General features: G+C 35.3%; 1 protein-coding gene across 1 annotated transcript; it reads right to left on the bottom strand.

Annotated features, from left to right (window-relative positions):
* Positions 1 to 1498: 1498 nt before the first annotated feature.
* On the bottom strand, positions 1499 to 23472 carry LOC144980114 (histone-binding protein N1/N2-like). Its single transcript, XM_078927658.1, has 14 exons — positions 23289 to 23472; positions 19576 to 19686; positions 19298 to 19416; positions 16508 to 16573; positions 14291 to 15193; positions 11442 to 11554; positions 10388 to 10452; positions 9310 to 9383; positions 6943 to 7265; positions 5552 to 5641; positions 4592 to 4672; positions 3733 to 3771; positions 1845 to 1961; positions 1499 to 1711 (listed from the first exon to the last, which is right to left on the bottom strand). The coding sequence occupies exons 1-14, from the start codon at positions 23333 to 23335 to the stop codon at positions 1691 to 1693; spliced, it is 2169 nt and encodes a 722-aa protein (XP_078783784.1). The 5' UTR covers positions 23336 to 23472; the 3' UTR covers positions 1499 to 1690.
* Between the last annotated feature and the right edge of the window lie 2392 nt (positions 23473 to 25864).

Raw genomic sequence — 25864 nt, 5'->3', positions numbered from 1 at the left:
TCATATCAGCGCCAGTAAAAAGAAAATGAGATAGTAAAAAAGTTGTAGAATCACAATTAAAGCACCAAAGAAAAAGTAAGACAGAAGGGGAACTGGTTCAAATTGAGAACATTTGTAGATTCCAAGAGCACACAGTGTACTTTCGAGATTACCTAAATGCCTCATCCCGACACAAACACAGGTCCCCACTTAGAGGAACACACTCAAATGTTTACAAATCAATATATATGTAAAACAAAAACAGTGCATAACAGAGATGCTAAGACAAAAAATATCATCTCCCAAAATTAACCATTTACATTTGACTGCTTCCCTCCCAGCCAGGGTATCTGGCCGAGGCCAGGACAAAGCCAAGTAATCTCAATCCAAGACAAAGGCCATGTTGGAAAACATATAGAGGATAGAAGACAGTAAATGCCTCCCTGCCCAGTCTGGGAAGTCAGAAACCCTACTCAGTTCAAAAGCTTTGTTCTGCAGAGCTCATGTCAATGCCCAAAATAGTGAATTAGTATTTTTCAGTTCTGGCTTTCAACCACATATGTGCCCAAACAATGCGACTGGTACTCTGAATCAGCTGTATCGGAGACGGATATTCCTCCACCCTTGATCGGGCGATTGACTCAAAAATAGGCCCTTCTCAATGCTGATCTTACGGTAGAGAAAATGCTAGCTGAATGTTGCTTTTATTTTTAAAGTGTTTTGGTTCTACGACGCTTGTGACACATTTAGTTCATATAAGCGTCAAAAGGAAGAAAATGAGATGGTCAAACACATAAGAAAAAGTAAGACAAAAGGGAATTGGTTAAAATATGGAACTGGTGTAAATTCCAAGAGCACACCCAGAACAGGATTCCACCAAGAAGAACACACTCAAATGTTTACAAGACATGTTCATAAAAAAAAATATAACTACCAGTACATAACAGATGATCTACAATGAAAATAATATCACCTCCCATATCTAACATACATTTGACCGTTTCCTTCTCAGCCAAGGAATCCAGCAAGGGAAAGGACAAAACAAAGTAATCCCAATCCAAGACAAAGACCAAAAGCAAGTTGGAAAACATGTAGGGCAGAGAAGCCAACTTTAAATTTGGCTCACAGGAATTTCAGACACCACTTGTAGGACTTTTGATGCCGTAAGAGGAATTTCCACACACACGGAAATTGAATTGGGATGGTATTTAGCATTATGTTTACATATTGTAGAGTTCTAAATAGATAACATTAGAATTATATGATATAAACACAATGCCAAATACAATCCCAAAGTTTTCTTATTTCAAATGAAGTAAAGCTCCAAAACTAATAGTAATTCCAGACCGGAGTTTTTTCCAGTGAAACCAGAGTTTTGGCATCACTGTGTAGGGGGATAGAAGACTCATTAGGTGCCTCCCTACCCACTATGGAAGAACAAAAGACCCCACCCAGTTGTTATACATTAAATCAGTGTGTCACGGGATGATGATCTACTTAAGACACAAAGAAAACAAAATAGAATTGTCACAAAAATTTTATTATGACAAAATCATGAAATCCCACCATTACAACATGATTGAGATGTTTTACACAATGAGAACAAGAGAAATATAATTACAACTAATGAGCTAATAAAAATCAACATTATGGATGAATGAATGAATGAAAAGATGTGAGCGTAAGATGGTCTTCTTGGTCCAATCTTAAGTTACGAACTGACTTCTGTGATCTGCAATGAGAAATATAAAAAAACAAGTTCAAAGCCATTAGAAAATTAGATCCTTAAGTTTGTGAAAAAAAAATTATGATATCAGTAAACTAATAAAACAAAATAAGATATCGGATAATGATTATTCAATTACCTCAGAATGGCCATTCATCTTTTCAGATGAGACTTCGGTAGGTGCATCACCACTTGCTGCATCTTTACAAACTTTCTTAGCCTCAATCTCAGTAACACCATCCTCCTCTTGTTTCCTCTGAAGGTAAATAAGTCGAAAAATGTGACCAACCAAAAAAAAAAAAAAAATTAAAAAAAAAAAAAGCCTGATCTCCATGAAAGATGAACATTCCAGCAATTAGTACAATTTAAATATAAAGTATCAAAAATATAATCATATTTGATTTTCATGTTTTTTAACGTGTTTTACAGTGCTGTTAAGTTGCTTCAGCAACAAAATATCAAAGATTAAAAGCGCCCAAGATAAAAAAAAAAAAAAAGATAAAGCGGACTGGTTTGAATAGGAAATGCGTAGATTCCAAACACAAACAATTGGTGAACTTAGTTTGATATCACCTAAAAGTCCCATCTAGACGCATGCACAGGATCTCATTACTGGAAAACTCAAATATTTACACATTGCATTCAAAACAAAACATATAAAAGTACATAACAGAGATGGTTTACAAGGAAAAAAAAGTCTCCCAAAAATAATACTATATATCTGATTCTCCCTCACCCAAGGGTCGGAATAAAACTTTTGCTTGTTTTTAAGGGTTTTACAGCACTTGCAACACATTAAGGTCATATCAGCTCCGTAAAAAGGAAGAAAATGGGACAGCTAAAAGTTCTAGAATTACAATTAAAGCATCCAAGAAAAGGTTAAGACAAAGGGGAATTGGTTCAAATAAGAAACAGGTGTAGATTCCAAGAGCACACTATCAAAGTACTTAGTTTGAGATCACCTAAAAGTCTCAGCCAGACACAAGCACAGGTCCCCACTAAGAGGAAACACTCAAATGTTTACAAATCATAATATGTAAATAAAAAATACAGTGCATACAAGAAAAAAAAAATCTCCCAAAACTAACCATTCATTTGACTGTTTCCCTCCCAGCTAGGGTATCCGGCCAGAGCCAGGACAAAACCAATCTCATTCCAAGACAAATACAGAAATCATGTTGGGAAACACAAACATAGGGGGAAACAGACATATTACGTTTTATGTTTATGTTTTTAAGGGTTTTACGGCACTTGCAACACATTAAGGTCATATCAGCGCCAGTAAAAAGGAAGAAAATGGGATAGTAAAAAGTTCTAGAATTACAATTAAAGCACAAAAGAAAAGGTGAGACAAAGGGGAATTGGTTCAAATAGGGAACAGATGTAGATTCCAAAAGCTCACCGTCAAAGTACTTAGTTTGAGATCACCTAAAAGTGTCATCCAGACACAAGCACAGGTCCCAACTAAGAGGAATACACTAAAATGTTTACAAATCATATAATATAATATGTAAACTAAACATAATACAATGCATAACAGAGAGATGATTTACACGGAAAAAAATATCATCTTCCAAAACTATAACTCTGTTTCCCTCCCAGCCCAGCCAAGATCTCCGGCCAGGACAAAACTAAGTAATCTCATTCCAAGACAACGACCGGAAACAATTGGAAAACGGGTTGGGGGGATAGAAGACACAGTATGCACCTCCCTGCCCACTATGGGAGGTCAGGAACCCCACCCAGAGGATAAAATTAGTAATCCCATTTCAAGACAAAAACAGAGCAACCAAGAAAAGGAGATCAGATATAGGGGAGATAGAAGACAACAAAAGTGATCTCTCTGCCCACTATTATTTTCATACATGTATTTGATAATACCAGGATTGCAAACTCTCACAATTAAATGGCTTCTTCCACTCAATACAAATTAATAGCTGGCAAACAATGTGCATCAGTGACATGGGGCTAAAGAACTATATAAATAGAGCATGGATGGAATCTGAAACAAGTTCTCAGTCGCCTACCTTCTTCCTGATTAGTGAACTGATATCAGATGCTTTTTTCTGAAAATAAAGACGAGGGGGAGAGGGGGGCATAGGTGAATGCGAGATTCAGAAGGAATGTCGGGTAAAAATTTCAAAAGAAAAATTATTATTTCATGTATTATTATTATTACCCAAGTGATAATTTGAAGTAATAACAGCACCTGATAATATCAAAATCAAAATAGGGATAACAAAAGAAGAAATGTTACATGTACAAAATTCGACTGCCGAATCCTATCACATGGTGAGAAAGAAACGCACCTCCCTCCATTTTAATGATTAAATGCGACACAGTAATAATGAGACAAGGGAGCCTGCAACCACAATCTATGATTCAGTGTGTCTCATGTTATTTAACAGATTGTTATCAGGATAAAAAGCTATTTCAATTGAATATTTAAGGGCAACAAACATGAAAACCGTATATGTAAATGGTGTAACTCAGCTCTTTGCTATTGTATTAGACAGTCATTTTAATGATTAGTTCCCACTAAATTTTATCTATCAGACTATAAATTTTTAAGGTTACACCGAGCTTTGTGTGTTGGTATGTTATATCTGGCTGGCGAATGTTGTGAGCATTTTACCCAAATGCACAGCATCAATTTTATCACTTAGAAATTGTGGGACATCCAATTGTGTAAATACTGCTTCATGAGCAGGTCATGGGAGACTACCTAAAAGAACGAAATGGGCCCATTGCATCAGTAATCCGTGAAAAAGGTGAAAAAGACGTTTCATGATTTTTAAAACTGATATGATCAGGAATATGAGCTATGGTTTCATGTCAAAGTTCATGCAAAAGAATGTGGGTTTCATCCACTTTGTGCCATATTACCTCTCCGTTTTCTTCAGTTTTCTCTGTATTACTTAATGTCTCAGCTTCTTCAGTTTTGGATGAAGATGAAGAAGAAAAGCCCTGAGAAAGGAAGAGAAGTAAAGCAAGCTATAATCAATAATTGGGAGGGAAAGAAAAAGTAAAATGATGTGCAACCACTGTATAATACATTTTTTTGAGACAAACAAAAAAATTGCAATTATAAAGGCTGCCTCTATTCTTTTGCCTGCATATGAAATTAGAAATTTTCATTCCAAGATTACAGATGGTTAATGATTAATTCTCAATAGGATTCAATAGTCGTAACGTCACTTCCTTCCTAATGACGCATGGTAACTTAGTAACACTGGCTCTAAACTATCGGAACAATGGCGGATGCCCGTATGAAATATTTCTCCGGCGAGCATAAAAACGTTTCCAGATGATTTTTGTTTATTTGTTTGTTGCTTTAGGTCTCTTCCAACACAATTGAGGTTATATGAGAGACCGCTGAAACAAAAAAACAAGCAATCTAACAAAAATAGTACAAATGTCAATCAAAATCATAACCTAAAGATATAAGCTAAATTATAAATAACCAAGAACAAACAGGCAGAAGATTTACAGAAAAAAAAAATATCCTCTGTCAAAAATACAATCACAAACCAAAGAAGCAGGATAGGCTAGTAAAGAGAAGAAACGACATCACTATCGGATCGTACACCCATGCGAACATCATAGGTATATGATTCAAGGGTGATGCTCCCATCCAACCACCCGCAGTCTTTATGAGACTATGCCATGAAAAGTGGAGAATAATAAAGAAAATCAAAGAATAAAAGAATACATCTTGTAGGATAGCAGGGAATGATTCTGACATTCAAGCCATATTAATATCAGTCAGGTGATTTGGATGGAACTCTTGAAACAGGAGGAAAAACAATCTTTGAATATAAAGTCAAATACTGAAATCAATCGTACCACTGACTTGCTGGTACCAAGTCCTAGAGCTTCTTTTGCAATTTCCTTCATTTTTGCCATGTCTTCCAGTTCAATCTTGGCATCTTCAATCTGAAATGAGACGTTGCTTATTGAGAGGCAATAGTTCATTCAAATAAAAGGTGAAAGAAAGATTGTTTTTAAGAGTATTAGGGCACTTGGGACACATTTAGGTCATTTCACCGCCAGTAAAAAGGAAGAAATTGTGACAGTTAAAAAGTTATAGATTTACAATTAAAAGCGCACAAGAAATGTAAGACAAATGGAAATGGCCCATATAGGGAACGGGTGTAGATTCCAAGAGCATACTATAATTGTGCATGGTTTGAGATCACGTCAAAGTCTCATCCTGACACAAGCACAGGTCCACACTAAGAGGAATACACTCAAATGTTTACAAATCATATGTTCATAAAAAACCCCCAAAAAACAACACCTAACTAGAGATTATTTACAAGGAAAAAAATATCATCTCCCAAAACTAAACCTATGCCTATACATTCGACTGTTTCCCTCCCAGCCAAGGACTTGGTCAGGGTCAGGACAAAATGAAGTAATCTCATTCCAAAACAAAGACAGAAAACAATTGGAAAACAGATATAGGGGGATAGCAAATAAAGTACCTCCCTGCCCATTACGGGAGGTCAGGAACCCCACACAATGAAAGAGAAAACCCGCTTTAATAAAAATAATTGATGGTTCGAGTATTACTAAGCTTTAACCAATCAGAATATTTCCTGACATTTAGCAGATTCTGTCTCCAACTATTTCCAATTAACGAAAAGGCCTGGCAAACATTCCTTACTTCCATAGTTAACTTTAGTACATGCCTGACAGACAAATAAATCAGTCCCACAGTAAGAATTTATCGCAATATTTTGACAGAATTGCATCACAACACCTGTCGACACTACATTTTTTTCAATCGTCGTGAGTTAAAATTGTGAGTGATACTCAGGATCTATGGGCTGTTTGCTACAAGTGATAGGCAAGTACTTGAGGTGGTAATCGGTCTTCAGTTCGCGGTTATTTGTTGATAGTTGATAACAGGAACAAAATATATTTTATTTCAAATTTGAGTCAGAAATAAAACCAATGAAATGTTTATTCAATTACTCTTAATAAAATAAACAATAACTGACACTGTATGTCAATTGAATAATCCAAGACATACTATAAGATAGTAAAAAAGGCACACGTGTCAGGCATAGCAAACATGAATTCACATGGCCATTAGGTGAAAGCATCAATTGTCTTAAACTGATCAAAATGCAATTTTTTAACTGTAATTCTCTTGAATTAGCCAACAAAACTTTTGTAATTGATTGCTAATGTTAAAAAAAAATAAAAAACAAAAATTAAACCCAACTTACTTTTTCTTTTATATCAGGAATGAGTTCTCTCAAATCTTTAATTTCTTCTTTATGTTTCTTCAAAGCGTCCTCTTCATTATTTTCTTTATTTTCAGCATTAACTTCACTCTCCTCTACAAACTTGGTCATGGATGCAATTCTAGCTTCAATTACAGACACAGCCGACTGATAGTGTTGAATGGAATTTTTAAAATCTTTGCCTAAACCATAAGCTAAACCAAGTGTGTAATGGGTCTCTGCAATCATCCGGTCATCTTTCTCCAAGTGTTTCTGTTGAATTTTTAGGGCACTTTCAAGGTCTTCAGCAGCAGTTTCATGTTGCTCTAAAAAAAAATTAAAAATAGAAATATTTATCATCTCAGGAAGATGAATATTGGTCTTTTGTCTTTTCATTGTTAAATTATTTTTTTCTGGAATTGCTTTTATTGTTAAAAAAGTATATCAGCGTCAGTAAAAGGGAAGAAAATTGGATAGTAAAAACATGCTAGATTTACAATTAACAGGACATGAGAAAAATTAAGACAAAGGGGGCCGGTCTGAATATGAAACGGATGTAGATTCGAAGAACATACAATCAGTGTACTCAGTTTGAGATCACCCACAAGTCTCATCCAGACACAAGCACAGGAACCGACTTAGAGAAAAACACTTAAATGTTTATAAATCATGTTTGTAAAATGAAAAAATATTACAATACACAAGATATTTAAATGAAAAAAAAATCATCTCCCAAAACTATAACTATACATTAGAAAAGGTAATACAAAAGGGGAATTGGTTCAAATAGGAAACAGATGTAGATTCCAAGGACAGTATCAGACACAATCACTAATCCCCACTAAGAGGAATATCCTCAAATGTACACAAATCATTTGTTTTTTTGTTTTTAAGGGTTTTAGGGCGCTTGCAATACATTAAGGTCATATCAGCGCCAGTAAATAGGAAGAATATGGGATAGTAAAAAGTTCTAGAATTACAATTAAAGTACACCCAAGAAAAGGTAAGACAAAGGGGAATTGGTTCAAATAGGAAACATGTAGATTCCAAGAGCACACTATCAAAGTACTTAATTTGAGATCACCTACAATGTCTCATCCTGACGTTGAGCACAGGTCCCCACTAAGAGGAACACACTCAAATGTTTACAAATTATATATAACATGTAAACAAAACATAATACAGTGCATAACAGAGAGATGATTTACAAAGAAAAATACCATCTCCCAAAACTAACTATACATTTGACTGTTTCCCTCTCAGCCAGGTCAGGACAAAACCAAGTAATCTCATTCAAAGACAAAGACAGAAAGCAAGTTCGAAAATAGATATAAGGGGATAGAAGACAGTAAGTGCCTCCCTGCCCACTACGGGAGTAATATATGATTCTTTCATTTCTTTGTATTTATTAAACGAGTTTTAATCGTGCCCAATAACAAGCTGTGTTATTGCACAAGAAAAATATAATGAATAAATACAGAGAAATTAAAGAAAACGTTTATTCCACCCCTCCAAGTAAGATTATTAGATATTTCGTGACCAAAGTGTATGGTTATTAGTACGTCTAATCACCATAATTTGTATCTTTCTCCATCTGCTTGAATGACAATTTGACCCAAAAAATAAAAACATTGGATTCATGCACACCAAAAGATTACTTATAATTGCCAAATAGCTATCTTTTCCACCTTTTTCCACACCAATTAAATGTGCGAAAATATTCTGTTTAAAATTTTTATTCAACACATTCAAAACATTATTCAACAACTATGTATATAATACTAAGAAATAATAGGGTTTTCCAATGGGAGGGGTGGAATAATAATAATAATAATAATAATAATAATAATAATAATAATAATAATAATAATACAGACTTGCCAACCGACCTCAACCATTTTAAAAGATTAATCATATTTTCCCCAATATTTATGCTAATTCTCATATTCTCCCCAAAAATCATATTTTCAACACGTGCAACCATCCAAAATTTCATATGGAGATGTATCAAGCTAGTTGAGAGTGGGAAAATCTTGCAATTCTCATGACAATCATTTGTCTGGATATTCAGCTTATCTAGGTGGAGACCATAATTAATGACCTTCAGTTATTATACTATTCTTTTTTTTTCTCCTTTTTGTTACAAACTTGATTTTTTGTATTTAGCAACATTCAACATTCATTTAGTCAACTTTCCCATATATTTTGAACCTTAAAGCGTATTAAAATGAGAAATTATACTGGTTGGCAAGCCTTTAATAATAATAATTTATGCAAATGATAACTAATGAATGACAAGCAGACATTATAAATAAAGCATATCAAATATAAATCACAACATTCAAAAGCAAACCACAAAAAATAACTAACCTGTTTCCATACTGACTTCACCCAATTTCACATGACTCTCTGCTGCTTTCAACTGATCTTCTTTCGTTTCACCCCTGGTAAAGAGCATAAAACGTGAGAAAAACTAGATCTCATATCATACGGACCTCTCACAAAGATTCACAAATAAACTAGAATGCCTCATAAAAAAATCAATAAGGGTGAAATATTGGTATTTGACATGCTCATTGAGGGTCCTGATAGGTCTGTTGGTTGAGCACTCACTTCATGTGTGAAGAGACCAAGATTGATCCCACCCAAAAGGAAGAAAACAGGATAGTAAAAAGTTCCGAGGATGACAAAACATCCAAGAGTAAGACGAAAGGGAATTTTGTTTTTGTTTTTAAGGGTTTTACGGCGCTTGCAACACTTAAGGTCATATCAGCGCCAGTAAAAAGGAAGAAAATGGGATAGTAGAATTATAATTAAAGCACCTAAGAAAAGGTAAGACAAAGGAAAATTGGTTCAAATGTGAAACAGGTGTAGATTCCAAGAGCACACTATCAATGTACTTAGTTTGAGATCACCTAAAAGTCTCATCCAAACAAGCACAGGCTCCCCACGACGAAGGGGAATCAATTCAAATAGGGAACAGATGTAGATTCCAAGAGCACAACATCAGTGTACTTAATTTGAGATCACCTATATGTCTCATCCACATAAGCACAGGTTCCTACCAAGAGGAACACTCAAATGTTTTCAAATCATATATATGTAAAACAAAAACAAAATTCAGTGCATAACAGAGATAGAGATGATTTACAAAACAAAAAATATCATCTCTCTTACTAAACATTTGACGGTTTCCCCTCGAAGACAGGGTATCCGGCCAGGCCAAAACCAAGTAATCTCATTCCAAGACAAAGACAGAAACCAAGTTGGAAAACATATCTAGGGGTATAGAAGACACTAAGTACCTTCCTGTCCACTATGGGAGGCCAGCAACCCCACCAGGATAGAGATAGCAAGTGTGAAAACTGATAAAATATCCGCTGGTCCAGGGGCTGCCATGTGGTGAATTCCACCCCAAGATATGATGTGCTGTAGAGATTTTACTTACTTTAAATAAATAAATTTTGCCAAATCAAGGTATTCCCATGCAAGATGAAAGTTTCCAAGATGATCCTGTGAAATTAGAAAAAAAAAACAAACAATTCAGCACATATACAGGCCCTACTGAATCAATTGAAATCCAAGAATACAAATTGCAAGAAAAAAATTCTTTGTCTATTACATTTTGATATTTAGATCAAGAGAAATTCCACATACTGCCCATATATTTGAAAACGATCTTTTGTTTCCAGAAATATGCAGATGATACTCGGTTGTAATATTCTATAAGAAATACATCACTCAATGATCCAAAAGCTTGTGTCCAAAAGAGTGAAATATGTATAATTAAGTGATAATGGAACCTTGGCAAAAAAGGAGGAAAATCCACTGGTCCATCAGAACCCAAACCAAATGCAAAAATAATATAGTTACTGCTAAAAATATATCCATTTTAATCAATAGACATAACTTGTAAATTGTTAATGAATTGTCTCCTTCCACAAGACAATTTTCAAAGCCTACAATACAATATTACTAATACCACCTGCTACATCAAGAGATAAAGAGTCAAGAGGCCTGAAAGCATTTGTTTCTATTTTGTAATGCAGCCTACAATTTGGCGCTGCAAACCTAATGGTTATGCAGACTATAAATAAGGCTCAAAAATCTTTAACAAATTGCAACATATACTTTATACAATAAGGATATTTTAAAAAAAGGAAATTCAAAATAAGTAATTGATCAATTGTTACCTCAGTTGATCACCCTTGCGATTTCTATAACCTAACATGAATATGAGTGGTTGAGGCAGAAAGAGAAATATGGGTGAAAGAAAGAAAGAAAGAAAGAGAGAGAAAGATAGAGAAAGATAGAGAAAGAGAGAGAGAGAGAGAGAGAGAGAGAGAGAGAGAGAGAGAGAAAGAGAGAGAGAGAAAGAGAGAGAAAGAGAAAGAGAGAGAGAGAGAGAGAGTAGGAAAGAGGGGAAAGAAAGAATTGCCTCTCAAACCTGACATTTCTACATTGTATTTTCAAATCTTTTTGAGGTTAAAACCACAACTTACGCCTCTGTGCTCCTCATCTTGACTAGCTTCCCCTTCATCATCATCTGCTGTTTCTTCATCATTTTCCCCCTCTGCCATATCCTCATCCTCATTTCCCTCATCTGCTTTTTCATCTGTCAAAGGATTAAAGCATGATTTGAAGCAAATCAGATACAATCTCCTGACCATAGATTGCTGAAAAAGCAAGCAAATAAGCAAGCAAGCAAGCAAGCTCAAGGATACTTTGACAAACAAAAATTATATTTGACAGGAAAAGAACCTGAATTAAAAATTCAAATTTAAAATGGAAAAACTAGTGAGTTGGCGAGTGATTTCCTCTCATGAACGGGAAAATCTTAAAATTTCATACATTTGATCTCCTCTCCCCTAAAGAGAAAAACTAGGAAGGAACATTTTGAATCTGGCTCATTCCAAAACCAGGAAACGAAGCAAAGCATTTTATGTCACAGGGTAAGAAAGATTACAAGGGGGGAGAGCAATGGAGAATACAAGAGCTAAGACAGTAAATGTTTCCCCAGGGAATTCCACCCACTACCAAACGAGTGCCGTCTGCGTCCAAGTCCCACCCAGACACAGACACTGGATCTTAGTCAAAGAGACATGCATTCAAATATTTCAATTACAAAAATGAGAACTATAGTCTTGTCAAGGGGTGCTAAGTATAAGAGGGTGAAGAGATTGATAGATTAACGCAAACTTTTCAACCAAAAATGGACCAATACCCTTTGAAAATTTTGAAATCTGGGCTTATAATTATAAATGCCACAAATCTATATCAAAAATACAATATAATCTCCCTTTAAAAAGCATTTTGCTTCTAAATACTTAAATATGTAAATTTATACTCGAACTTCATAATTCTAACAAGATTGTTTTAGAATCTGAAAGAAAATGAATCAAAATCAAGTTCATTAACGCTCTTTTGACTTCAATTTGAATTGATTAATCAACTCCCATAACTGTTTTGTTTTTGAGGGTTTTACGGCTCTTGCAACACATCAAGGTCATATCAGTGCCAGTAAGAAGGAAAAAAATGGAATACTAAAAAGTGCAATAATAATTAATGCACCCAAGAAAAAGTAAGACGAGAGGGGAATCGATTCAAATGAGAAACATAATATGTAGATTCCAAGAGCACACTATCAGTACACTTTGAGATCACCTGAAAGTCTCGGGTCCCCACTAATAGGAATACACACAAATGTTTACAAATTATTATATATATAATGCATAACAGATGATTTACAAGACAGAAAATATCATCATCTAAAACTCTTTTTTGACTGTTCCCTCTCAGCCAGGGTATATGGCCAGCTATGAGATTAACCAAAGCACATAAAAATAACCCACTCAGCAAATAATGCAAGATGAACATTCCATATACTGACATTCAATCACTGTTCGATGTAAACTTTTGTTTTTGTTCAGAGCTTAAAATCTAAAACTGCATCCTTGCCTATTAAATCTCTCCTTATGACCATTTTCTGGATTTTTCATGAAATGCCATATCTACCCAACGCAGAAATTGATTGCTTTGCACTCAAACTCAGAAGAAATAAGTGCATACTATACATAATTTGTCCAGCAAAACAAGATTTACAAAATAGCATTAAGTTCTTATTCCTATAACAAAGATTGTGAATCTGACGATTTTCCTATAATTGGTAAGGAGAGGGTTAAAACAATTCCTCATATTCATTCTTGAACTGAAACATTCAAATAACCTGTGTATCTTGGAGAGCTGAGCTCTTCATGTTTTCTAAATTAAGATAATGTTATAAACTAACATGAATATTAATGGAAACAAAGTTGTGTTATTTGTAAACTTGGTGTTAAACGATAAATTGTCAGCATTTCATTGAACATCTTTTAATCTGGTTATTCAAAGGGAACTCGATATCAGAAAATAAACTATAATCACAATAGACCTACTTATTTTGTGGAAAATGTGAAAAGAAGGAAGGCAGGCTAATGGAAAAAACAGTGCACTTTCCAGTTTTTGTTTTTTTGTTGTTTTTTAAAAAAATAAAAATGCATTACATAGCCAATAATATGAGAATAACTTAGAAAAACAAATAAACTGTGATTAAAAAATGATGACCATGAACAATCAAAGCATTGGAATAGTCTTACATTTTTTATATTATTCTTTTTTTTTTTTTTTTTGGGGGGGGGGGGGGGGGGGGGGGGGGGGGGGGAGAGAGAGAATGTCTCCTAGTTGATTCAAACAAAAGTTCTCAAAACTCATTAAGTTAAGACAGCTTGCACAAAAACTAGCACTATTATCAAGAAAAGATGTAAGCAATTGTTATTTGCTATTTCCTGCCAAAATAAGCAACATCGTGCAAACAATACAGTAGTAGCCTCTGCCAATCTTAATTTCCAATGGCAAGTTCTCATGGGCACATTTTTCAAAACAAAAAGCTAATTACAAGATCTTTGCCAGACAATAGACAGTGCCATGAGAATTGCAACTAAACCTTTGAGAATAGTTGAAAGTTTATATCTTTTATTATATCTGTCTTCTGTATAAATCCAAACTAAAGACAATTTTTTCTAAAGTGTGTGTGTATATATATATATATATATATATATATATATATATATATATATATATATATATATATATATATATATATATATATATATATATATATATATATATATATATATATATACATATATAAATCTAGCTAAAATGCCAGATCTATCAAAATAAGAATGGCAATCTATTTGGCAGAAATACTACTGTTGAAAAAATAAGAAAAAAAATAAGTGCAAATTTCAAGCTCAATTTTTTTTTTTTTCAAATGTTAATGAACAAAATCAACTTCTGGTCCTAGATTTACCCTTATCAGTTTCCATATCTTCACATCCACTTGCTTTCTCACTGTCAAGTTCACTATCAGCCACACTGGGCTCTTCAGTTACCAAACTTGATGCTTTAGCAGCTGAATTGGACTCTTCTGCCCCTTTTTCTTCCGTATTACCCATTTCAACAGTCTTATCCTTCACATCATTGTCTGCAATGTTTTGGCACTTCTCCTCCAATACTTTTTTCTCATCATTCTGTGATGTTTTCTCCTCGTTATCCTCAACATTTTCATTTTCTTTTGATTCCATGGCCACATCACCCTCCTGTTTTGATTCCTGAGGCTCCTTCTGATCAGGCCCCTTTGCTTCATCTTCCATCTTATCTTCATGCTTACCCTCATCCCCAAAATTTTCATTAGAATTCTTTGAACTTTTAGGCATCGTCTCATCTAACTCTTTCACTTCATCCATCTTTGTATCAACACCCTCAACGCTATCATTCTCTTTTGCTTCAGATTTGTCTTGTTTTTCTTTGTCAAAATCAGATATATTTTTATCAGCTTCCATTTTCTCTCCTTTCTCCATGGTATCATTATTACCATCAGACACAGTATCCTTGTTTATAGGTAACCCTTCGCAATCCTTTGAATCTGGGATTTCTTCCAGTTTTGCATTTTCCAAGGAATTTTTATCTTCCTTCTCTGGGTCTTTGACTTCTTTATTCTTTTCTTCTTTGCTGCTAGGTTCCGATTTTCCCTCAAGATTATCCTCAATCTCATCCATCTCCATCTCGTCTTTCTTTTCATTTTCATCATTGTCAGCTCTGCCATTAGCCACGTGCGCTTCAGACTTCTGATCATCTTTTTCATCAGGTTTTTTCCTCACTTCTTCAGACATAGCTGCATACACTTGTTCTCTTAGTTTAATTCTTTCTTCAGCTGCGAGATAAAATCATAATAATGAATGTTTTCTCCCCATGTTGTAATTTATAATTTTAAAAATAAATAAAAAATATTGCCATTGCAAACAGAGGGGTGGAGGTGTCCGAGAGCACAATTGATTAATCACTTGCCATCGATCACCTGTCCCTGCACTGACTAGGTAACTGGATCTGCAAGATCTAGCGGAGATTGCTCTACGATAAGACTAGGCTATCTAAAGGGTAGTAAGCAATTGCTACTAACTGTCCATTAACACAACAGAAAATGGAATAAACTTTGGCCACCTGGGCCCTATGGCTGTGCAAAGAAATTAAAACCCAAGTTGCCAACCCATGGTGATAACCAGGGACTCAGATGTAAGTGACAAGGAAATTGCAGCCTGCATATGAAATTAGAAATTTTCATTCCAAGATTACAGATGGTTAATGATTAATTCTCAATAGGATTCAATAGTCGTAACGTCACTTCCTTCCTATTGACGCATGGTAACTTAGTAACACTGGCTCTAAACTATCGGAACAATGGCGGATGCCGTATGAAATATTTCTCCGGCGAGCATAAAAACGTTTCCAGATGATTTTTGTTTGTTTGTTTGTTGCTTTAGGTCTCTTCCAACACAATTGAGGTTATATGAGAGACCGCTGAAACAAAAAAACAAGCAATCTAACAAAAATAGTACAAATGTCAATCAAAATCATAACCTAAAGATATCATAAGCTAAATTATAAATAACCAAGAACAAACAGGCAGAGGATTTACAGGAAAAAAAATATCCCCTGTCAAAAATACAATCACAAACCAAAGAAGCAGGATAGGCTAGTAAAGAGAAGAAGAAACGACATCACTATCGGATCGTACACCCATGCGAACATCATAGGTATATGATTCAAGGGTGATGCTCCCATCCAACCACCCGCGTTTCCAGATGAAAAAAAAAAAAAAAAAAAACCACACATAAATTTGATCATGTTTTGACTTTTACACATTCTGATCAAAAGGCATATGAAAAGGGAATGAAAAGTTCTAGCCAGCATGAATAATAAAAAGTAATGATTTTCTTTGTTTAGAACCAAGATGGCCGCCGTTGCCTGGCTGCGTGACATCAGACTACTGAATCCAATTAAGGCTCGAGTACATATTCTTTTTTGCATTTTTTTCTGAGATTTGTATCATGATGACCAAAATGCTATATCTAGCGTCATAAATTAAGGGATTAGTACTATGTATGATGGATTTCATTTAGGGCAAGCCCTATTGCCATGTTCAACGAGTTTGTTGTCTATACAAATCTTACATACATTAAAAACTTACCATCATCAGGTGGTGGCTTTTCAAACTGTTCTGATCCTTCTTCTTCTTTTTCATCCTCCGCTTCCACTATTTGAAGAAAAAAAAAATGGAAAGAAAGTTTGTATTTTTTTTCTGGTGAGTGAACCCCAAAAATTCCACATTACTACAGTTCACCTTGATTAAACAATGATCGACTTCTTTAGCAATGATATGAAGAGAAAGACATAAAAACCATCACGAGGTGACCATTGAGTCATGCCATAAACCCACAAACACATTGAATTAGAGTTAGAGGTCGCTGTATCAGGTGCACTCAACCATTTTCAGCACAATCTCAATTGTTCTAATGTAATAAGAATTAGCTGCAAGACAAGACCATCATTTTCCACCTTGCTTGGTCATGTAGACCATTATCATGACACTCCTAAATCAGCTTGAGAACAAAGAATCAGTCAATCACATAGAAATGGATTTCTTCGAAATGATAGCAGCATGCCATGATTCATCAAACTTGATGTATCAAATTCCAACCAAAAATGTAAATTTCTACTCTTTTCTGTATAAATTGGACATTAACCCATAGCCAAGAACTCAATAGCCCAATTATATTCATTTTCCTAGCCAATCCCAATGCACTGGCTTCTAGTTATACTGTGGCCAGTCACCCCAATTGTGTCCGTGGCGAATCCATTTCAATGGTTTCAAAAATGTCATCTTCCACCTCCATTCACTATACTTTATAATTTATAGACTATTTTATTTTAATCCCTCTGTGTAGTTTTCTCAGGGGGAAGGAGGGAGGGGGGGGGGGGGGGGGGGGGGTTGGAGTCATTTGTTATTTATATTTCTGCTAATATCAGTATGTCTCATACATATGATTGATGTACATGGTAAGCTGCTGAGTCTAAAATATTTTGTAGGACACTTCCTGTTGTCAAGGAAATGCTGCATTCTTGGATTTTGACTATATTTTAGTTTATGAGCTTGAATCTTTACATACATTTATTTAAATACAATAACTAAATTTTTCAGAAGCAAATTAGGCTATGTGAATTTTTGAAAATACGAGGATTCTGCAAAATTATACAAAAAAATCAAACACACTATAATATATCCCAAACAATTTTAGCATCTAATCAATTATTACCCAATTTGAAGGCTATCAGTTGAGGAATAAAGCGGATCCTGAATGGGTCAACATCATCAGTTTGAGAAAATCGTACTTTGAAATAGTAAATACAGGACTGTGATAAATACCAAAACAAGACACTCCAAAATTATGATAAGCCGTTATACATGCCTTCTTCCCGTTAAACTATTGTCTTAGCCGTGGCTCTATTTCTTTCTTTTCTTATTTTGGTTAAACATTTTAGCTGAACTAAATGCCTTACAACCATGATACAAACATGACCTGGGGCATCTTGAACCATAAAAAGACACCAGCCAGCAGGAAGCATGTGGGAAGATGTACCATGACAAACCAATGGAAAGGGGGCTTTTGTTCTTACCAGTGCAATGTATTACTGGCAAAAAGAGGTCATAAAAAGAAAACTGTCACACGTTTTGCCCTTTTACCAATTTTCTCACAAAGTTCATGTTGTGGAAAAACTTGATGGATGAAATAATTGTGTATTCATGTTATATAGCATTTACCAATGTCTTAGTACCATAGAGTTGATTATGCATTCCATCTTATTCCACTAAATAGATTTGTGATGAAGCTCCCAAAAAATGTACAAATTAATCAGTGCATTTTTTTGATCAGGCAATAGAAATGACAGTCTACTCCGGATAATCACTACACCAAGAGATGTGATTAACCGTTGTTGAGTTTCCTGTTCACTATTGCAATCATTTTTGGAGATGTGTTTTTAGGGTTTTTTTTTTTGGCAAGTTTGGTCTGAGTTGGTTTAGGAGATGAATTAAATTTATTGAAGTTTTTCCTGTAATGCGATATCATTCTTGTTAGGAGAAGCCATAGTTTATCAGTCTTCGCAGTTTTTTGGGGGTTTTCACGCTGCAGTATCTGGTCTATTTCAGATAAAAAGATGGACACTTTTTACCACCACTTGTAAGTTTTTAAGGCAATTTTGATTTGACAATCAGTTTTATACCATATATGCTAAACTCAAAACCACTTGTAAACATTTTTCTTAGTCCACCACAAACACAAACTGAGCCATTTGATTGAAACAAAACCATATGGCAGCCCTGCATAGATTTTGATTAGCAAAACCAGCTTTGATGCTGGCCAACATGTTATTCAGATTGGATTAACTTTTACTCTTTTGATCTCAACATTTGTAAGAGTCAAAAGAACTAAGCCGTGACAAGAGAAAGCTCTAACCAAACCCATTTGCCGTAATAGTTGTCAATCCAAAATAAACGATATCGCTCAGTTTCTCCTTACAACTGTCGTTGTTACCTGTTGACTATAATATGCCCAGCCCCCTCCCCTCCACACAAACCCATACTGCAAAGCCCCACCCTTTTTGTTTCTAATAAAGTGGTGATACACAACTGTAGCACTAAACCCCACCGACTCGATTTTTCAAAGTCATGATGAAATTTAATCATGATACTATGTTTCATTGATTTGAGTTTGTCATTTTTTGCAGCCAAAATGTGTTGCAATTTACCAGTGGCTTTTATATAGAATTCAGTTTCTTGAAAAAAGTTGCGATTATCCGGAGTGACTGTATATGGAAAAAGTATATAGACCGATCACCCCCAAAATAGTTTTTCAACAACCTGCTTTGAATTAAGCTTTTAGACGAATTGTTTGCAAAACACATCTTGCACCTTTCTTACCTCCTTCTAAAGCAGCTCCCAACACACTGCTTTCCATGCGACCAAGCTCAAGGAGGGCAGATCCAAGGTTCAAATAGGCATCGGCACAGTCTCTAGATAGCTCTCCACAGTTTGCAGCCCTTGACACAGATGAGAACAAACATGTAATTTATCTTGAAAACAAACCAGTGACGGAGAAATAATCATACATCTGATAAATAGTAATTCTTCTCATCCACCAAATGCCTTATGAATAAGATCACTCAAATAAAGGCTGTAAAAAATATCAAAATACTTACAGCATCTTTACAGCTTCCTCAAATAAAGTCACAGCTTTAGGAACTTCACCACAAACCATATTTCTCTTTCCTTGTGCCAGTAGTTCTGTGGCTTTTTTCAAAACTTCCATCCTGAAAAGGAAAAATTGGAAAAAGAAAAGATTACTTCATCTTGACTACTCTAGTAGTACTTTGTCCATTCTTGTAACAAAAGAACATGTACACATTACAAATTAGCCAGAGATGCCGACTTTTAAATTGTTCCATAGGAATTTCAGTTCAGACACCACTCAAAGCTTTCAAAGCTGAAATCGAAATTTAAGTGTAAAAAAATCCAAACTATGTTATTTTGTTTGTTTGTTGCTTTAGGTCTCTTCCAACACAATTGAGGTTATATGAGAGACCGCTGAAACAAAAAAACAAGCAATCTAACAAAAATAGTACAAATGTAAATCAAAATCATAACCTAAAGATATCATAAGCTAAATTATAAATAACCAAGAACAGGCAGAAGATTTACAGAAAAAAAAATATCCCCTGTCAAAAATACAATCACAAACCAAAGAAGCAGGATAGGCTAGTAAAGAGAAGAAACGACATCACTATCGGATCGTACACCCATGCAAACATCATAGGTATATGATTCAAGGGTGATGCTCCCATCCAACCACCCGCGTAGTAGGGATGATGATGTGGTAGTGGTGGTAGGGATGATGTAGTGGTGGTTGTAGTAGTGGTCTCAGGAATGGTGGTGTTATGGTGGTTGTAGTAGTAGTCATGGTAGGGATGATGTGGTGGTGGTTGTGGTAAGATGATCATGAGGTGATTGTTGTATTATTGTAGTAGTTGTGGTAGGGATGGTGTTATGGTGGTTGTAGTAGTGGTGGTAAGGCTGATCATGAGCTGATTGTTGTATTATTGGTGGTAGGGATGATGATGTGGTGGTGGTTGTTGAAGTAGTGATGGTGGTGGTGGTAGTTGTAGCAATAGTGGTGATAGGAATGGTGATGTGGTTTTTGAACAGTTCAAGGGGAGTTTAATAAACTCAAGAGCCCTCGACAGGTATGGAAAGCTGCATTGTGCTAAAAATCTTCATGAACTAGGGATCTACCAATCTGCCAAATTGGAATCCAGCTTTGAATACCAAATGCATTGATGCATTCTGGCATTAAAGGTAGAGGGGAAACTTAGTATGTAACATTGTTAAATGACCTGTATTTGATACACAGATCTGTCTTCTGTACCAAGTGCCATTGCAGCAGCCAAGCTGCAGGTTGAGGGTTGTATTGCCCCTGACTTTAAGTATCTTGTCTAAGATTTCATCCTTTTCTTTGGTAAAGTGAACAAGTGTATGACGCCTAGTTTTGTTGACATTGCATCTCCTGTACTGTATAGTGTGGTATAACATCGCCTGGAAGTAATGATGTGGGAATGTATTGTGTTTCAATGTTTGTTGTTTGGCAAGTAAGTAGCCGTTGTGAATTTTCATGTTTTGGGGGTCTTCCATTCACTGTTGTTATTCTACCTGTGATTTTGTGACGTCTATGGGTATAAAAACGATCTTCCCTTCTTTTTGGAAGCTCTTATTACTACGATATTCATAATGGATTGGCTGTTTTTATTACCGGACGAACATACCCACCACCATCACACAACAACAGACATTGTTAACGAAATGCAAAATAATATACTAATACAGTAGGTAGTAATAATTTTTTTAAATAAATAATAAATTTTTTAAAAATAGTAATAATATTAATGCAGTTTAGTTTATATTTTGCGCCCAATCCCTCTATACAATAAATCTCTAGCCTCGAAGGCTACTACTGCAAATAACGAAATATCTACTGGTTGCAGTACTACTGTGGATAATGAATACGAAGGCTATATACTATTCACAGTACTACAGCGAATAACGAAAACGACCGCTATCTACCATTCGCAGTATAACTGCAAATAGAGGTGGCCTTTAGTGAATGTTCTATTCTATCTAGAGAGCTGAGCCGGTGTTACCAATACTTAGCTTCTATAACCAGGACAAATCATTCGTTTGGACAGAAAAATAAATAAAAACTTACCGCTTACCGTCAAAAGCAGTTTAGATTTGAAGATGCATTTGTTTTCTATCAAAAAACATTCGGTAATGGACAATCCTTGATGAATTTCAAAAGTTGTGTTGAAATTATATCCTAATTGTTTTCATGATTAAATCCTCGCGAAATCGTGTGGGCCCCGTTTCTGTTATCAAGGTTCCGCCTAGCCAGGCAGGGTTGCCAGATCATTTTTGAGTAAGAGACCAAACTAGCTATAGCAAGAAGCCAGATTCCTCGGCAGGAGCCCAAATACCACCAAACCCACCTTAGCCTCGCAAAAACTCTTTAGATTTGTTAAACAATTTAGATAGGATAAGGAAAATTCGTATATATAGAAGCATTAGCAAATGCAATCTGTGGCGTTAGCACGTGTTGCATTTAGATATTTAGATTGCCAAATAAAATAAGTTTTACCGGTACCAGAGTAAAACGATATAACGGAGAAAGTCAGAGGAAGCCAAAAAGTTGGTTACAGGAGGCCAAGTGGCCAAACCAAATTTTGGGAGGCCAAATGGCTTGGGAAAAGGCCAAATTTCTCAAATTTGGCCACCAGGAGGCCAAACTAGCAACCCTGGCCCCAGGTTTTTAAAAAAGTTTATTGGGAAAAAGATACGGAACAAAGTGTCCATAGATAGGTATGCAATTTGGTGCATTAGTGCAGTAAAAAGGCCTTTTTTTTTTATTCAATAAACTTGACTGCTGGTGGACCCTAGGCCTCTCTACAAGTCCAAGAAATAATACTCACTTTTTCTCTGCTCCAACGAAAATATCTACCCCCTACCGGTCTAATTATTTGTAGCAGACGACAAATTTCTCAAAACGGTCACGTGACACTGTAAAAACAACACAGGAAGTCCATGAAAGCTTATTTACGGAATTTCCTTTGAACCGTGTAAACAACAAAATTTCGTTTTCATTCGACTCAACGGGTCAGATTGGCCGGTATTTTTTAACGAACTAAAGTTCTGAAAAATCAAAATGTTTCTTAGAAAGGTGAAAGATGCTAGTTTTTGAAACAGAGGTAGGTTTTTTTAAAAAATCTTTATATTTTACGTGAATGCATGCTCAAGGCGAGTTGGACGTGCAGCGGAGGTTGGTCGGCCAAAGGCGAGGCTATCTAGTAATGTCAAGAGTTGCGATCACTTGCGAGTCAACGAATAGCGCTGTCTCATTTGGTCTGCTATCTATCTACCACACAAAAAATAGGGACCTCGCCTCTGTGTCTGTATCAATGGCTCTACACTATGTGGTTCTAGATAGTTCTGTATCAAATAAAATATATGAGTTGAGATAACCAAATAGCCAGAAATTGCATGATGAATTGAAATTGAATGGATCAGTCATAATAATTTTTTAAAAAAGAATATGTAAATTAGTAAAATCTAGAGACGTCTATAGAATTCTTTTTTTAAAGATAATTTTAACGTTCTATCTAGAAGAGTAATGAATGCGAGTTGTCAGAGAGAAAAAAGAGGGACCTCGCCTCCGCATCAATGCCAATACTCTGAAGGATAACACTAATAAATAGAATGCGAATGAGTCAAAGAACTTATCAGAACTTAAGCGATAGCAGACTCCAAACAGTGTTGTAAAATAATAAGCAGAGTGAACAAAGCCATATTCAAAGAGAATAATACTTACTTTTCCGATGAATCTGCTTGTGAGGATGATGATGTTTCCGAAGCCATGATATCCACAATTAGTCACAAAGATGGAGCCTTGGGCCTGTTTAGAGTGGGAGTGGAAGAGAATGATTTTCTCGTGCAAGAGACGACGATGAAATGAAATTCGTTCTGGCCTTCTGCTGGGAGATTCGCGCGATATCGAAAAGGAAATTTGCCAGGTATATACTTAGATATCTCATTATCCGCTAAACTTTTGAAACAATATTATTTGGCATAAAAGTAACATTTGCAATGGCTCGTCAAAACCGCTAGTCTGTAAAGGAATAAAGACGAAAAGAAGAAGAATGTGATGATGATGATGATGATGATGATGATGATGATGATGATTATGATGATGATTTTGATGATTATGATGATGGTGGTGTTGATATCTTGTTGTAGGTGTTGTGAAAATAATGGCACTGCCCGAGTAACCTCTGTGCTGAGACATCTCCCAGGTCACTGCCTCTGTAGAGTGATATTAGCATGTCCGACCGGTACCTAATCAGGAAGTATGAGGTTCGATCCCCAGTCGACGGAGACTTTTTAATGGGGGTGGGGTGGGTGGGGTGGGGGGGGGGTTCTTGAATTTTTCTCTTTGCTTTGTCTTGCAATGTTTCTTACTCGCCTGGCTAGAACACCAACACGTACACCTCGAACAAACCCGCCCCTAAGAATGGGTGGTCTTTAAATGGTAATTGTGTGTGTGTGTGTGTGTGTGTGTGTGGTGTGTGTGTGTGTGTGTGTGTGTGTGTGTGTCAAACTGTCAATGCTTCGTGCATTACTAAAGGTCTATGTAAATATATGTTTATCAATGTGCTCATTCACTGTAGTTGCTTTAGAGCTGGTATGCGGGGTAATCGTGGACAAATGCAGTCTAGGCGAACCTTGTATTTAACTTCCCTGACATCGGATGGGGAAAGCACATACGAGGTGAAAATCGACTTGGGAAAAATCAGTCCCTCGTGAGGACGGGAACGTCGTCCTATCGAAACTAGGAGAGAAACTGTCTGGTTTCCATGCCAACAAGAAGAAACATTTGACAGGCAACAGACTATGGTCCAGAACCTGTCTAACAGCGGCAAGACTTCATCAGTGGGACCCACATACGTCATCATGAGTGACTAATGAGAGGTCGATGTAAGGTGGAGGTTAAATTATAGAATTTAAGAAATGTTATGTAACAATCTCCACATCACACGAGCGTTTTACATAGGTTGTCAGTTGTCAGCTCCTGCACTCACAGAATCGCCCTATTAATTATTATTATTATTATTATTATTATTATTATTATTATTATTATTATTATTATTATTATTATTATTATTATTATTATTATTATTATTATTATTATTATTATTATTATTATTATTATTATTATTATTATTATTATTATTATTATTATTATTATTATTATTATTATTATTTGTTGTTGTTATTATTATTTATTATTATTATTATTATTATTATTATTATTATTATTATTATTATTATTCATTATTATTATTATTATTATCATTATTATTATTATTATTTAATTAGTTTTCATGAGTTCTTGTCACTTCACCTACAGTTTATGAATATCCGTCCGGCCGTGGATGGACAGGGAAGAAAAGTGATTCGTGTAATATAGTAATTAGGTCGAGGTTAAATTTTAAAATTTAAGAAAACTTAGGTAACAATCTCCACACCACAAGAGCGTTTTATATAAGTTGTCAGCTCCTGCACTCACAGAATCGTCCTATTAATGAGAATAAAAATATAGAGGTCTGCAAATCCTATGATTTCCCCGTTATATATTACATGAAAATATTAACAGCAATGAGTATTGGCTCGAATAGCTGTCTGAGGATATAACCTTCACATGTAATAAGTAATGAATCAACAAGTTCCAGTCCCACTTATAACTGACAATAAAAGTAAGTCAGATTTAGTCTGTTTTAAATAGTTTTAAATAGAACGTATTTACTTGTTTTTGTTTATTTTTCATCGTTGGTCACAAAGAAAGGAAAACAAAAACACAATATATTTTTATTGTGATTCTTATCTTGATGTCAGCTGAGGTCCTTAGCCGAACTGGCCGTCTCTCTGCCCCAGGTTGTAGAGATACCGTTTGATGAAAAGGTGTGAGGTTGGCCAGCTCTTCCTATAGCCAAACCAGGAAGAATAAAAATCTGTTTTGATATAAATATAAACAGGCCGTAAGATTTCTCCGTGTTAACCTTCTTGGACCTGTCTTCGGAATGGAGCGCCCTCAGTCAGGGATATAACATATATATATATATATATATATATATATATATATATATAATTATATATATATATTATAATAACGAATATAAAAAAGGTAGATATGACACATACATTTTGCAAGCAGTTCAACGACGTATTTTTGCTCTCACAATCAACTGAAAGATTTGTTTAATCTCTCTTTTTGTTCTACTAACGTTTTGATAACACAATAATCGTGTTTTCTTTCCTCTCTCGTGATTTCCGCTCACTTGTGTCCAAAATGCTCAATGTATTATAATGGAAAAAAACCCGAAAGATAAA

Source organism: Berghia stephanieae, chromosome 1 (genome assembly GCF_034508935.2).
Source record: "Berghia stephanieae isolate SIO BIC M18660-M18661 chromosome 1, UCSD_Bste_1.3, whole genome shotgun sequence".
Lineage (NCBI taxonomy): Eukaryota > Metazoa > Mollusca > Gastropoda > Nudibranchia > Aeolidiidae > Berghia > Berghia stephanieae.
The sequence above is the reverse complement of the archived record's forward strand: the minus strand, read 5'-3'. Positions and strand labels throughout refer to the sequence as shown.